Consider the following 15,984-nt stretch of genomic DNA (forward strand, 5'->3'; position numbering starts at 1 on the left):
GGATATGAGGAAAAAGAAGAAAAAGAGCCTGTATTGCTGTGGTTTTGGTACTTCTGGTTTTCCAAGTATATTTATAGGATATCAACCAAAATTGCATATCACGTAGTAGAGGCTCCAGTAATCTCTCACTTACCTGATAATGGCTTACTGTCAGCAGCATTGAAGTAGTTTACGTTTATTACTACTACTTTCTGACCTATGTATTAAGATTTCTGGTCAGCAATATGCATATTCTCGTGAAGATGTAAACAAGCGCATAATCAATGACATGTGAAAGGAATGAGGAGCAAACATCCTTATCAGTCTGGTGAGAGATAGGGTAAACTCTGTGGCAGAGCAAATTTCAATATTAATGTGAAAAAGGCTCGTCACAACTTGTCTTTTCTTTCACTATTCTGTGTCGATTTCATTATCGATTACAAAGACTAATCATCCAACCATGCCTTCTAAAGCATATGTACAAAATCCCGTTGCGGTAATTGGCTTTGCCTGTCGTCTTCCTGGCAATAGTAATTCTCCAACGGAACTCTGGGATTTTCTCGAGCAAGGCGGTATTGCTAGCAACGAAATTCCCAAGACTCGATTCTCTAAATTTCACTATGATGGATCGACCAAGCCCGGCACCATGCGTCCCCCAGGAGGGATGTTCCTCGAAAATATTGACCCTGCAGAATTCGATGCCCCTTTCTTTGGGATATCAAAGTCCGAGGCTGTATCTATGGACCCCAATCAACGACAAATGCTTGAAGTAGTATACGAAGGACTTGAGAACTCGGGAATTCCTCTTGAGTCATTGAATGGAGCCTCTGTAGGCTGCTTTGTCGGCTCATTTGCCTCAGGTGCGCTCGCTTATTCTGTTACAATCTTAAATAGATGATCTCCTTACTGACTATATTATAGATTACCACGATATTCAGAACCGCGACCCTGAGGACAGACCACCAAACATTGAGGTGGGAGTAGGGCGAGCAATCTTGAGTAACAGAATAAGTCATTACTTGAACATCAAAGGACCTAGTATGACTATAGATACTGCTTGCTCAGGCAGTCTTGTTTCGCTCGATGTTGCTTGCCGCTATTTACAATCTGGCGAAATCAACGGAGCGATCGTCGCCACTAGCAATCTTTATCTCAGCCCAGAGCATGTCATGGATAGTAGGTCTTCAGTCTACTCCTTTTCTCATCATATATCACCCAGTGTTCTAGTAGTAAATAGCACAGGCTAACTATTTACGATCTAGCTGGAGCTATTGGAAATGCACACTCTCTCACTGGAAAGTGCCACACCTTTGATGCCAAAGCTGATGGTTACATCAAGGCTGAGGCTGTTAGTACCATTATTCTAAAGAGATTAGCCGACGCAATTCAAGATGGCGACCCAATTCGAGCCGTTATCCGTGGCACTGCTACGAATAGTGATGGACGAACACCAGGAATTGCAAGTCCAAGTGCGGAGGCCCAATCAAAAGCTATTCGTGCGGCATATGCGAATGCTGGTATCACAAATTTCAACGATACTACATATTTAGAATGCCATGGAACAGGAACGCCGGTGGGTTTTCTAGGATCATTCACACTCTAAGGTAGTACATTGAATGCTTTGATTGCTAATAGAAGTCTTTTTTTAGGCCGGTGATCCAGCTGAAGTGGGTGGAGTTGCTTCTGTTTTTGCTGCGACGCGCTCAGACGATCAACCACTGATAATCGGTTCTGTAAGTATAATTTTGATTTCACAGAGAACGAGACATCAGTCAGCGAGGCTAATAATTCAAAGATTAAAAGCAACATTGGCCACTCGGAGCCCTCGGCTGGTATTTCAGGTCTCTTGAAAGTCATTCTTGCCATGGAACACAGCATTATCCCCGGAAATCCTACATTTGAAACCCCCAATCCAAAAATTGACTTCAAAGCACTGAAAGTTCGAGCTACGAGAGTAGCTATATCATGGCCAAAAGGAGCTCTTAAGCGTGCAAGTGTCAACTCCTTTGGGTATGGTGGAACCAATTTCCACGCGGTGCTAGAGGATGGCAAATCTCTTGCCCCTATACGCCATGTATCTTCATATGCCATGGAAGACAATGGTAGCGACGACTTTATTGACGAAGAGTCTGCCAGAGCCCAAACATTGGTTTTCTCAGCTAACGATGAGAACTCACTCCGTGCTTACTGTGAAAATATCAGTAAACACTTGATCAATCCTTCTGTGACGACAAAATTAACTGACTTGGCGTATACCCTGTCGGAACGTAGAAGTCGTCATTTTCATCGAGCTTATATTGTTTCCAACAGTACTGATTTATCGATGAATGACTTTGTGTTTGGGAAGAAGGATGCGGAAACTCCACGTATTGGCTTCGTATTTACAGGCCAAGGTGCACAATGGCCTCAAATGGGTAAAGCTTTGATTGAGACGTTTCCCTCCTCATTGATCATATTGAAAGAGCTAGACGAAGTTCTTCAGAGTATTCCAGATCCACCTGCATGGTCATTAATCAGTAAGTCCACAATCTGCTAGAATAATGTGTAGACTATCTGATTTTTCTAGCTGAGCTTTCTGAACCTCGAACGGCAGAGGCATTACGGCAACCAGAATTCTCACAGCCTTTGGTAACTGCACTTCAATTAGTCATGGTCTCCATATTGGAGAGCTGGGGTATTAAACCTCAAGCCGTCGCAGGCCATTCATCTGGAGAAATCGCCGCAGCCTACACAGCTGGCTACATCTCTCGAGCCGATGCCATCAAAGCCGCATTCTACAGAGGACGAGCAGCAGTTCTCTGCAATAGAAAAGACAGCGAAAGCGTCGTAGGAATGTTGGCTGTCGGACTCGGCGCCGAAGAAGTCAACAGATATCTCGCGGAATTTGAAGGGACGGCTCAAATTGCTTGTTTCAACAGTCCAAACAGCGTCACAATTTCAGGAGCGCGTCCAAGTCTCGAGGCTCTCAGCACTCGTCTGAAGGCAGACAATCATTTCGCTAGGCTTCTCCAAGTCGATCTTGCATACCATTCTAAATTCATGACCGAAATTGGAGATAAATATCTTGAGCTCCTCGAGCAAAATTTCAGTTCGGAATCTGCCCGAAGCGACAACAAGCCAGCAATGTTCTCGTCAGTTCTTGGTGTGAAAATGAACCAAGCTGCTGATGCTAGCTACTGGAAGAAAAACATGGTATCGCCTGTTCTTTTTGATGCTGCTTTGAAGGAAATGCTTTCAGACGGACGGGAAAGTCCTGATTTCCTCATTGAGATTGGTCCAAGTGGTGCACTTGCTGGTCCAGTGTCTCAAATCAAGAAGTCTCTTCCAGGACAGGGCACCGGTATTCAGTACTGCCCAGCATTCTCTAGAGGAGCTGGGTCAATCAAGTCCCTTTTCAGTGTTGCAGGTAATCTCTTCATTGCAGGTGCATCTGTTGACCTGAAGGCAGTCAATTCAGACGATAGTGGCGATAAATCAGTTCTCCCATCTACTGTCGTGGATCTTCCAAATTATTCCTGGAATCACTCAGTCAAATATTGGCACGAGAGTGAAGCGAGCAAAGACTGGCGCTTCCGTCAATTTACCCGCCATGACTTGTTGGGTAGTAAAATATTCGGAACATCATGGAACTTGCCATCTTGGAGAAACATTATCCGACTTGTTGACCTACCATGGCTACGAGACCATAAAATGGGACCCGATATTCTTCTTCCTGCTTCAGGTTTTATTTCCATGGCTATCGAGGCACTTTACCAAGAAACTCAGGCTACGGATCTTGAAGAAAAAGTTACTTCTTCTGGTCAATTGCAATATAAGTTGCGAAATATCAACTTTGACAAAGCGCTTGTTCTAGAAGAGGAGATTGAGGTACAAGTCATGACTACACTCGCACCTCATCCTGGTGCTGAAGGTACCTGGTTTAACTTCGAGGTCTCTTCTTTGAATAATGGTACTACTATGAAGCATTGTTATGGTCAAATTCGTCTTGAAGAGCCAACGTCACAACGTAAGTAGATTTCCTCTTAGCTCCCATTTATTTCGCTTTACTAACTCTCAATAGGTGCTTCCGAAGCAAACCTAAGTCCACTCCGTCATACGACTCAAGGGTATTTGTGGTACAAGTCCCAAGAAAGCATTGGATATGGGTTTGGACCCGCGTTTCAAAAACAACTCGAAGTCGAATCTATTTCTGGTTCTCGCCGTAGCAGATCGTATGTCTCACTTGAAGAGCCGCCAACCGCTTGGAAACGCCAGTCGGAATACCCAATGCATCCGGCCAGTATTGATGGATGTTTCCAAACAGTTACTCCATCTTTATGGGCAGGTGACAGGACTGACATCAATGGGGTCTTAGTTCCCGCTGTGATAGACAATCTCGTAATTACTCCAGTCAGTTCCCGTCCTAAAAATGGTATCTCGATCGCAACCTCAGAATACACAGGAAGAGGAAGAATAGAAGAAGCCAAGAGTTATTTCTCTTCTTGCTCAGTGTACAACCCGGAAGATGGGTCTTTGCTGCTTCAACTTACAGGTCTTCGATACCACAAACTCGATACTGGAAAGAGCACCAAAGATGGCCATACATTTATGCGCTCGATCTGGAAACCTGACATTACTTTCCTCTCCCAGGACAACATTGCCACACTTCCATGGGAAGACGAGAACTCCAAGTCCGACACAATTGCTAGCTTAGCAGCTCACAAAAAACCAACTTTGAAAGTCATGGAACTAAATCTCGACTCAGCCGATAGTACCAGTTTCTGGCTCGATAATAATGACACCGATAGATCTGCATATGCTGAATATCATTACGCTTCCATTGATGCGGGTTCATTACTCGACGCGCAATCCAAGTATGAGACCCAGAGAGATGTCAAATTCAGTTTCTTGGATCTACATAGCCCAGATCAGAGACTAGCATCATCTGATGTCGATCTCCTCCTCATTCGATCCAACAAATTTTCCGAGTCCACTCTCGCAGACGTTGCTGCATTGATCCCAGATGTTCTTTCTGATGGCGGACATGTTCTTTTGATGGAACAGGAGCAAGCGCACTCTGATTATAGCCTGGATAGTAATACTGTCATTGTTAATCATAAGGGAATTCAAGATGGCTCACCAACAGAATCTGTTTCGGGTGAAGACATAAATCGCGGCATTAACACTCCTGGGGCTTTGGACTCATTTATTTCTGCAGCGGGCTTGCAGAAGAAGATTGAATTAACATCTGACTTTAGCACTTCGACATACCTAGCTTCCAAAGAGTCTACGATCGTCGGTCATTCTGTCCAAGACGTAGTTGTGGCCCATCTCAATGTTTCTAACACCATTTCATCCGGCATTATTTCGTCGTTAGGTCAATTTGGTTTCAACATCACCGAGTCCACTCTCGGCAAATTAGATGTTGAGTCTGGCAAGACCGTCTTAATCTTAGATGAGCTTTCCGGATCTTTACTCGACAAAGTAGGTGAAGAACAATGGCAAGCAATCAAACATCTGATTGCCCAACGATGCAAGGTTCTCTGGGTTACAAAGGGCTCCCAGTATAAAATTCCAACCCCCGAAAACGCTCTCGTTCACGGCTTATTCCGCACCATTCGTGCCGAAGATCCAAGTCTGCAACTCGCAACACTGGATGTGGAATCCAGTGAAGGCGCTGCTACCATCTCAGCTATTTCACGCGTGTTGAAACATTTGAATATCGAGAACGCTAGCAAGACTGCCGAAAACGAGTTTGTGGAACGCGAAAATATTATTTTTGTGAATAGGATTATTCCGGATGTAGAACTCAATGATGCGAGGAATGAGGAAAGTTCAGGTGCTGAGCCGGTTGTCAAGTCTCTGCAGGAGATTCAAACTGTTGCAATGTTAAGAGCTGAGCGTTTGGGTTCTCTCGAGAGTTTGTGCTACTCTGAGATGTCTGAAACAGTACTTCCTGTTGCTGCTGGAAACGTGGAGGTGGAGATTATTGCTGCAGGTTTGAACTTCAAGGTATATTTCTTCCAATTTCCTAGATTCATTATCTTATCACTTGATTATCATACTAATTTCCGAAAAGGATGTTGCTGTAACCATGGGTATTGTTCCTGAAAACGAATACCTGCTCGGTCTCGAAGCCTCTGGTATAATCCGACGAATTGGCCCAGGAGTCGAAAAATACAAGCCTGGAGATCGTGTCTGTATTCTCAAGAACGGTACCTTTGCCAACAGAGTCCAAGTGCCAATTGAACGTGTTCATCGCATTCCAAACTCCATGTCTTTCGAGGTAAGTGACGCTATCCAAACACCACTCGGCATGAGTAAGCTAATATCATATAGGACGCTGCTACAATCCCTCTTGTTTATTTGACTTCAATCTACTCTCTTTTCAATATCGGAAACCTACAAGAGGGCCAGGTATGTCAATCCGGTTCTTCTGGTCTCATTTCTTGATAAATAAGCTGATAATTTAGTCTGTCTTGATCCATTCCGCCACTGGAGGTGTCGGTCTCTCATGTATCCAACTTTGTCAATACATCGGTGCAGAGGTAATCAATTCCATCTATCCTCAAATATCAATCCTCAAATTTCATACTAACATTTGAAAAAATCAGATTTTTGTAACTGTTGGGACCGAAGAGAAGCGACAGCTCTTATCTGATAAATATGGAATCCCTCGCGACCACATGTTTTCATCTCGAAATACAAAATTCGCATCTGAGATCATGGAGGTCACCAATGGCAAAGGAATTGATGTCATCATCAATTCACTCACAGGCGAACTATTAGATGCATCATGGAGAATCTGTGCTGATGGTGGAAGCATGATCGAGATTGGTAAAAAGGATATTGTCGCTCGCAATTACCTTTCCATGGAGCCATTCGACCGTAATTGTTCGTTTAAAGCTGTAGATTTCTCGTACACGAATCACATTACTGATCAACTCATTTCCAAGTAAGTTTCTTCTGATTCCTTATCTTTTTCCATCTCTTTCTATGGTAGACGGTTACTTACAATCCACCTAGACTTCTGACGCGGATATTTGATCTTTTGGAAGCCGGTCACATCGGCCCCATTCATCCAATCACAACCTTCCCATTCAATGATATCGCAGCTTCCTTTGCATTCATGCGTAGCGGACGTCATATCGGAAAGATTGTGATAACAAGGGAAGAAAACGCCTCTATCGAACTTCCAGTGCGCCCACCAACCAAGAAACTTCGTCTCCGAGACGACGTCTCTTATCTAATAGTTGGAGGTCTCAAAGGTCTCTGCGGAAGTCTTGCAATCCATATGGCACGCAACGGAGCCAAACACATTATCTCCATGTCACGAAGTGGGTGCTCGGATCAGAAATCTCAGGGTACAGTCTTGAATTGCAAGGCTCTCGGATGCGAGATACAAGAGGCTAAAGGTGACGTGTCGAGTATTGAGGATGTGAGAAATGCTTTCAAAGCTGCGAAAAAGCCAATCGGAGGTGTAATTCAAGGAGCAATGGTTCTGAGGGTTAGTAAAATCCGGCTTAGAATTGCTTTGAAATGTACTGATTTGAATAGGATAAACCTTTTGAGATCATGACAATTGAAGATTACCATACCACGGTATCGAGTAAAGTGCAAGGAACCTGGAATCTACACAATGTAGCTTTAGAGCAAGAAACCTCCCTCGATTTTTTCACCATGCTCTCGAGTATTTCTGGTGTCATCGGACAAAAAGGACAAGCCAATTATTCCGCCGGAAACGTCTTCATGGATGCCTTTGCTACTTACAGACAATCTCTTAATCTCCCAGCCAATGCTGTAGATCTCGGTGTGATTCAGGATGTCGGATATGTAGCCGAGCAAGGCGGAATGACAAGTCATTTCGATGACAGACAATGGACAGGCATCAACGAGCAAATTCTCCGAAAAATTCTCAGCTACTCTATCTTTCAACAAGTTTCCCCAATCAACAAAGCGAGTTCCGCCCAGCTCATCACTGGTATTGCGGCGCCTCTTCCAGATGACTCGCCTCTTATCCGAGATGCTCGATTTGGCCACCTCTTCGCAAGTACGGATTCCAATGGCTCTGGAAAAGGAAGCGCGGATGATAGTTCGAAGGAACTTCAAGTTTTCCTCCTTCTCTACCGTTCTGGTGCCGAGGCTGTTCCTATGGTCGCAGCGGCAGTTGAAGTTGTCAACATGCAATTCACGAAGATGTTGAGATTAGATCAGCCAATGGAAGTAGGGAAGCCTTTGTCGGTGTATGGACTTGATTCATTGTCTGCAGTCGAGTTCCGAAATTGGGTGAGAATGGAATTGGGGGCTGAATTGACGACGCTTGATATTACTAATGCTAGTTCCCTCACTTCTTTATGTGAGAAGATTGTGGTGAAGATGCCTCCGCTCACGAAAAGTGGTTGAGTTTCGGTTTCTTTTGTTGGTTGGGATTTTTCTATAGAATCTTTGTGGTTACAGAAATGGAACTTTGATTTCATGATTGATACACATGTTTTGATGTCTGATATACATTGATTGATATGAAAATGAGATGTTTGTATAGAGATTTGAGCCTTGTTCAAACGATGACGAATGAATTAGATACATATTGCAGTATGTTTAAGTTTAAGTTTACACAGTCTGCCTGCAACTTTTCGCTAACTACCCGTGAAAACATCTGATTGATAACCCTTCATAATTGGAAACTCAAGAATCACGCCATATATTCCCTCACCTGAGTCTAATGTCTAATGCCTAGATAGTCATCTTCAAACGATTTCAATCACTTAGAAACTCCAAAACAATTCACCAACAATTCTACCCTGGCAAGAAAATCTCAAAGTCTTATTCAATATTAACTTCTTCTAGGGGGAGTGCCTCTCAATATGTCTTGTATATTTCATAAACCTCTTAAGTTGTACAATAAATGAATAAGTACCCGTACCTAGTAAATCCCAACCCCACTACACCGTCACGGTAGGCGGTCCGGGGACACAGATAAGCAACCCGCATCCCATTCAAAGTAAGCACTCACCCCTAAACGACCGAGCTCATTGCTTAGCCCTCTAGTTAGATAGCAGGATTTATAGCAGGGGATATGTATATACGCTTCAGCTCTCCTTCAACCCTCAGAGGCCAATTGAAATCCACACTATCAAACCAACAATATCCTATCAAATGGTATGATCCGGCAAAGCAAATCTATCTGTATGTTGCTTATCACCCCTGCAAGTATCTTACTATTGAAACACTTCATTTGCCCGTATTATTCCAACACCTCTTCAGTTCCTTATCGTTTGATTCTGATTATCAAGCACAATATTGATGTTGATTTGTAAGTTTGTAATTTTCATGATTGGAAATACAGATTGTAATGCAAGTAACCTTGGAAAACGTAGTTGTTGGTCCAACAGACCTTTCAGGAGGAACATATCTGTGTAGGTATTTTTTCATTTAAAGATTACTGATCCATACTTTTCAAACTCTTGTCTACTTCGATAACTTGTGATTAACAGTCTATACTTATATTTTCGCACATTTCAATTCTTAGTTAATTGGTTTCATTGATTGATCTATAGCAAATTCATCATGGCTCCAACAATCGTTCTTATTAGTGGTGCCAACAGAGGTTTAGGTACAGTACTTTCCTGCTTCACCTATTATTCATTCTCCAACCCAAACTCGATATAACAAAATAGACGTACTTCTGACAACACTCTCACCCAACAGGAAAAGGTCTCCTAGCCCAATACATCAGCAAACCCGATCACATCGTCATTGCCGCCAATCGGGACCCTTCGCATCCAACATCGAAAGCTCTCTCAGAGCTGCCTACTGGTGCTAATTCGAAGCTCGGTGAGCATAACTCTCTTTTATTCTTTTCTTTTCTGATTTCATGATTCCCGAATTGGATCACCCTTCACCGCGATGGCAAAATTCTACTTTGGTATTCTGTGAATTCAACCATAGGCTCTTTTTCACTCCATAATAGATTAAGATCTCATGATTCCCCTCCCCCACATCAGCTAACCCCATCTCCACCCCCAGTCGTCATCAAAATCGACGGATCCTCCCCCACCTCCGCGCAAACCGCCATCGACACGCTCCCCTCCCTCGGAATAAACCACCTAGACCTCGTCATCGCCAACGCCGGTGTATCTTACGCGTGGCCCACCGTTATCGATCTAAAGATTGAAGATCTAGAAGGTCATTTCATTCCAAATGTTTATGGAGCTGTGAGATTGTATCAGGCGACTTTGCCAGTATTGTTGAAGAGTACGGGTCCAAAATGGGTTACCATTGGGAGTACAGCGGGGATGATTACTGTGAGTATTTCTTGAGGTTTGATTCTAATCTTTGATGAGATTTCTCTCTTCGCAACACGTTCTTCACTTGTCTCCCCCTCTCTGTCCCATCACTCCACTTTCCACTTTTCATTTTCAACTCCCTTTCCCCCATCTCCCCTTCCCACCCAAACCACTTAAAACACCCACTAATTCCCACCTAGAACCAACTCCCCATTCCGAACGGCGCTTATGGCACCTCCAAAGCCGCCATACACTGGCTCACCAAACGCATGAACTTCGAGAACCCCCCCTTGAACGCCTTCGTTCTCGATCCCGGCTGGTGCCAAACCGAGCTCGGTAACGCGGGTGCCGTCTATTTTGGAATGGATCAAGCAGCCGTTTCAGTCGAAGATTCATGTGCCCTGATGGTGCCGCTTATCACGAAGAGTACGAAGGAGAGTCATGGGGGAAAACTTTGGAGTTATGAGGGAGGTCAATTGGAGTGGTAAATTGTTTTGGGTTTGAGACATTGGTGGCGGATTAGATGGATGGCTAGACTGCCTCAAAAGATGATCTAATGTGATTTTGCGTGGATACAAAAATAGGTGGATAGATAGAATCTATAAAACCTGATTGAAATCACTCTAAAATATGAAAATGATATATTTAGATATTATTAATATCTAACAATTCTATTGCTACATTTCAATGCGAATTTAATATTTCGGTTCTTAACCAGCTTTCCAAAATCTATCAGTACTACTTCTACTCTATTGCTCTCCTAATGTATATTAGTATTCATCTTTTATACTTCTCTATTTTTCCTCTTTCAAATTCCTACCCGTCTCCCCTAAGTCTCTTATACTTTACTATATTACTACTTACTCACTCTCCTATCCTTCCAGCCTTCTCTCTCATTTTTTGCCCTTTATGATTGAACTAGTTGATGTTCATATTAGACTAACTTACATCTAATTATCTTTATCTATTGATAAAGATCTTGGCCCTTTTAACGAGTGTGTAGCGTCTCCTAACTGAGTTTAAAATGATTAGATCAATTATTTATTAAAACTTCGACAGAAAGATGCAGGACTATTATCAGTTCATATAGTTTGCTAATGGTCTTTGGTCGGTATCACCATCGCAGTCTCTGTTTCGTTGATTGGTCTAGTTTTCTTTGTTAATGGAGCGACCGAGCTTCTCTCGGGCTGGCGGAAAAGGAGAAAAAGCAAAGAGCCAACATTTCAGGGGAATAGTTATTCCGATGGCTTAGAAAGTGATATGTCAAGACATGCGACGACAGTGGCGCCTGAACAGTCCAAGACTTCCAGCTCTAGTCCGAGAGAAAACCCTCGAAGAGGCTTAGGTGCAGTTCGAAGAGTAATTGGAGGAAGATGTGGTAACGAGGAAACTTCTATCAATATGAGCGAGGCATAAGATAAATTACATAGAACATACACGAAGACAAATTTTCAGAGGGCAGAATTTTATGAGCATCGCAATACATATACACGCTTACGACAGATTATTTTTATCTTTTTCATTTTCCAGTTTAAACGAGTTTAATTTTCGTTGATATTACACACTGCAATCTACAAATCACGATCAAACATTGTCATATAACTCAGTCCTATGACGTAGATTAAGCTGATCTCTGTATAATGCGTACATTCCTCAACTTTCATCTTCTACATTTTAGGGTTGCAGATGGCACGGACTCTTCAAATAAGGTTCAGTATACTACTCGTCACTAGTTCCATAAGCGTCAACATACCCGATCCGAACTTTTAGGTCTCTCGAAACACTCAGAATTCTTTCATGCTATTTTGAAAAAACTGTCATCAATGCAATTCTAATAGAGCAAATTAAGCGTGTACACCTTTAAAGAGACAGTCGCAAATTAAATCAAGTTTATATATGAGTAGACTTCAAACCGGCTATTGAGGACCACATCTAGATCTAGACCGCGACGTCACAACAAAATCGTTAAAGTCTACTCATAACTCGAAAAATAGTAAAAGAGATTAGAAGAAAGCCCAAATGGAAAATAGAAATCTCTCGGGGGATGGATAAGAGATCTCGTTTTGATCCAATCCAAATGTCTGATACAGCTGATAGAACTTCAAAGAATAGATCGAATTGCTGATGAGATAATTGCGGGATAGTAAATATAGCAGAGATGCATATAACGAGCAGCTCTGTTTAAATTTTGCATTCTGCCCAATAATCTAAATGAAGCTGCAAAAGCTGAATATTGCTATACAGTTCATGTAATCGCTGTGGGTGTCGGTAGTTGGAAGTTTGTCGTTTGTCAATATTGTATTCTGTCCAGAGAGCTAAGCTATATACAAGAGTAAGCAATTTTTATAGCATTAATACGAGCCTAGCGCTCTTGCATATTTTATTGTAGTAAGCTAAGTGACTCGAGGCCATCCACCTATGTACAGGCAATCACTCATCTTTAGTGGCGGTCTGGATCATCTCCTCTGGAATCATGACATTAGTTGCCTGTGCTTCAATAATAACTCCATCACTTCATCTTTCAAATGAGAACGCCTTTCTGCAACTTCTAATACCTCTTCAGTAATTATCACTTCATTCCCTCTCTTCTCCAATAAAAGCATTGTAATCTCCTGTCCGTAATGATAATTTCCTACTGCGGCCTTCAGAATCTCTTCAGTAATAATTAGTTTTTCACTTTGTTTCTCAAGCAGAAGTGCCATGAATTTCACTTGGAAATGTCTAGCAATCAGCATCACTGCCTTTTCAGGAACCGTTGCTTCTCCTCGCTCCTCAAGTAGAAGCATCATAATTTCCTTCCCATTACCATAACTTCTCCCTGTAGCTCCCACTACTTCCTCAGTAATGACTACTTTCTCCCTTTGTTTCTCAAGCAAAAGCATTATAATCTCTTTTCCATAATAACGGATCTCCGCTGCAATCTCTAATATCTCTTGAATGAATGACATCTCTTCACTTCGTTTCTCAAATAAAAGCCTCAAAATCTGATACCCATTGTCCGATTTCCTTGCTGCTGAAATCCTTGTTGCTGTTTTAACCATCGCTTCAGTAATTTTTATCTCTTCACCTCGTTTCTCAAATAAAAGCTTCATGATCTGATACCCATTATCCGGATTTCCTGCTGTAGCTGTTAATACCTTCTCAGTAATCGTTATTTCTTCATCTCGCTTCTCAAACAAAAGCTCCAAGATCCGATACCCATGATCCCAATTCCCCACTGCAGCTGTCAATACCTTTTCAGTAATCGTTATTTCTTCATCTCGTTTCTCAAATAAAAGCTTCAAAATCTGATACCCATCGATCCAATTCCTCGCTACAGCTGTTACCACCTCTTCTGTAACTTTAACATTGTCCTTTTTCTGTTCCAACAGAAGTTCCATCATTTCATGATTAGATAACCTTCCAAGTTGTATCATATCCTCCTCACTCATTTGAATATTGCTTTCAATCCGGTTCGAAATTCTTGTCACATCTCTCTCATTCAAATCACAGTTGATTCCTTCCATATAGACCAATCCTAGCTTTGCCACACTTCTCAATGTATCTTGATGATATTTACCCTGCAAAACATTTCTTGCCTGTATTAGCTGCAAAAAGGACTCCTTTGCTTTCATCCTGTCATCTTTCTGATAATAAATCCATGCAAGACTTTCTTTTAATGCTAATACATGTAAATCTTCTCCTCCAAGCATTCCTTCGTAGTGCTTTATCTGTCTTTCAAGCACATCCTCTTCGTTTTCGTAGTTTCTCGCATCTGCCAAGGCTAGTACTACATTAATTGAATTGGCTACTCTGTTTTTATCTGTCTTTAGATACTCCGGTACCGAGTAATAGCTCTCAATTGTACCCTCATATTCTGCTTGGCATTGCAAATTCTCTGGGCTTTGCTCCCAGTCCCAGATAAGTAGAAAATCACGCGAGAAGTTCTTCATCGAAGGCAAGGGATGTGTGGACTCAAAACATCCGCCTTTTTTTTGCATTTTGTTTTGCAAAGCAACCGCAATTACAATGATAACAAAATAATCCTTGTATGCTCTAATGATGGTTGGTTTTGGAGCCCCTTTTAAAAGACAAACGAGATCGCCTTGCTGGATAGATTTCGCCGAAGCCTGGAGAATCCAACGAGTGTGGTACTTTTCGTTGTTGATACTTGGCTGATTGTTAAATTTGATATTAACACACTGTCTCTCGTGCCTGGTACTGTCAATATTTATTGAGTGTACATGGCCAAGTACATAGCCCTTGCTCTCAATTAGTGCTATCTCCTTGCCCTCCCAAGTCTTTATAGATATATCTTGGGAGATTGTAAATTTAACAAGTCGCTCCAAGAGCGTTACCCATGTAACTTTATAGTCAGGCAACAATCCGGCTAGATCATAACTATCGGAACTCATGTTGAGTAAGGCATACACCTTGTCGTGACGTTTAGTGGCCTTGCGGGTATGATACATATCTACCAATGCGCCTAGAGAAAGTGCACCTGATGACCGAATTGCATGTTTTGGTCGGAATATTGCTCCTCTTATTAGGTAAATCACTGGACGAATAAGATTTGGCAAGTCTGATTGATGGTTATAGAAAAGCTTGCTGAAGCCGATGCTGAAAGTATAACCGTCTATTGTTGCAGACCCACACATTATCAGGATTTGTTGAGCGAAGCCAACCTCCTGAAGAATCTGCATCGAATCTTGTTAATATTCTTCTTGGATATCATCGATGGTAAATTGACTTGCCCAGATACGTTGAAACCAAGGTCGTTTAAGCAGTTCAAAGATTCCCGCCTGGTTTACTTCATTGGTTATCAAAGTCGGAGAGTCATCTTCTGCAGCTATACGTATACTTTCGAGCGCTTGATTGCTATCATCTGCTTCATCACCAAGGTAAACAATTACGCGATTCGCTTGACCAAAGATCTTTGCCATTAATTGAATCTGGTGACTCTTTTCTGTGTCATCTTCTTGATTGATACAAATAGAATCCACCCATATGATTCTTTCAAAGGTGGGATCTCGAAGATGTAGCAGTGCTCTATGAAGATTTGCTGTGATAGATAGAGAACGATTGTCTATATAGACAACCTTAGGGTTCTCCAGGCTACCCCATACATAGGATAAAGCTTCATAGAGATGGATCCCCCTGTCCGATTCTCGAAGAGAATAATCATGAAGTCGGCAATGTATTGGAGAGGTCAGGTCTTCATCTGGCATTAAACCGAGCAAGCGAATACTGTCAGAATCCAGTGGGTCTGTGAAATAGCTGTATTGAGACATGACGTGAGTTTCAATGTCTAAGAGTTAAGAGTGTTTGGGATGGTTGAGCTCAGTGCTGTTGTTGTCTGCTCGACGTTGACCAAGTTTCAATTCCATATGCGGGGAAATGTGCAGAGCCTTGTGTCTTAAACTGTTAGGCGCCACTATTGCGGCAAAGGCAACAAAAATCAAGTATCCACGTATGCTGAGAGCGGGGTAGGTAGACGTCACTTCCAGGTGCCCTAATCCTACCCTAGATTTAGACGGCAATTCATTATTGGGCTTCTGACGCGTCGGAGGAAAGCCCTTTATTTTGTTCAGGCGAATCAATAGAGAAGTTTTAGGTGTTCTCTACAAGGATAGTTTTGAATGTCTTATCTAAATCCAATGAAAGACGAATGTTGTTTTACGAGGAGTAGATGTTTAATACGTATCGCATCGCTGAAGGAAGTGTCTCGTTCAAGCAAGTAAAAGACTACATCGAACGTCTA

At 42.3% G+C, this 15,984-nt stretch overlaps 3 protein-coding genes across 3 annotated transcripts; 2 read left to right on the forward strand and 1 right to left on the reverse strand.

Annotated features, from left to right (window-relative positions):
• Positions 1–439: 439 nt before the first annotated feature.
• Positions 440–8,361, forward strand: Bfra_002349 (putative polyketide synthase protein; the record flags this gene model as incomplete). The annotated part of the gene is made up of 13 exons (XM_037332771.1): positions 440–839; positions 901–1,155; positions 1,242–1,552; positions 1,629–1,712; positions 1,775–2,495; positions 2,546–3,985; positions 4,040–5,970; positions 6,038–6,244; positions 6,298–6,375; positions 6,432–6,506; positions 6,573–6,913; positions 6,985–7,465; positions 7,516–8,361. 13 exons carry the CDS (start codon positions 440–442, stop codon positions 8,359–8,361), a joined length of 7,170 nt encoding a protein of 2,389 aa, XP_037194899.1.
• Positions 8,362–9,525: 1,164 nt separating this feature from the next.
• Bfra_002350 (putative aflatoxin biosynthesis ketoreductase nor-1 protein) lies at positions 9,526–10,732 on the forward strand (the record flags this gene model as incomplete). Its single annotated transcript, XM_037332772.1, has 4 exons — positions 9,526–9,571; positions 9,667–9,792; positions 9,985–10,262; positions 10,445–10,732. The coding sequence occupies 4 exons, from the start codon at positions 9,526–9,528 to the stop codon at positions 10,730–10,732; spliced, it is 738 nt and encodes a 245-aa protein (XP_037194900.1).
• Positions 10,733–12,715: 1,983 nt separating this feature from the next.
• Positions 12,716–15,514, reverse strand: Bfra_002351 (putative het domain protein; the record flags this gene model as incomplete). The annotated part of the gene is made up of 2 exons (XM_037332773.1): positions 12,716–14,920; positions 14,978–15,514. The coding sequence occupies 2 exons, from the start codon at positions 15,512–15,514 to the stop codon at positions 12,716–12,718; spliced, it is 2,742 nt and encodes a 913-aa protein (XP_037194901.1).
• Positions 15,515–15,984: the final 470 nt, after the last annotated feature.

The sequence above is a fragment of the Botrytis fragariae genome (genome assembly GCF_013461495.1).
Source record: "Botrytis fragariae strain BVB16 chromosome Unknown tig00000012, whole genome shotgun sequence".
NCBI lineage: Eukaryota > Fungi > Ascomycota > Leotiomycetes > Helotiales > Sclerotiniaceae > Botrytis > Botrytis fragariae.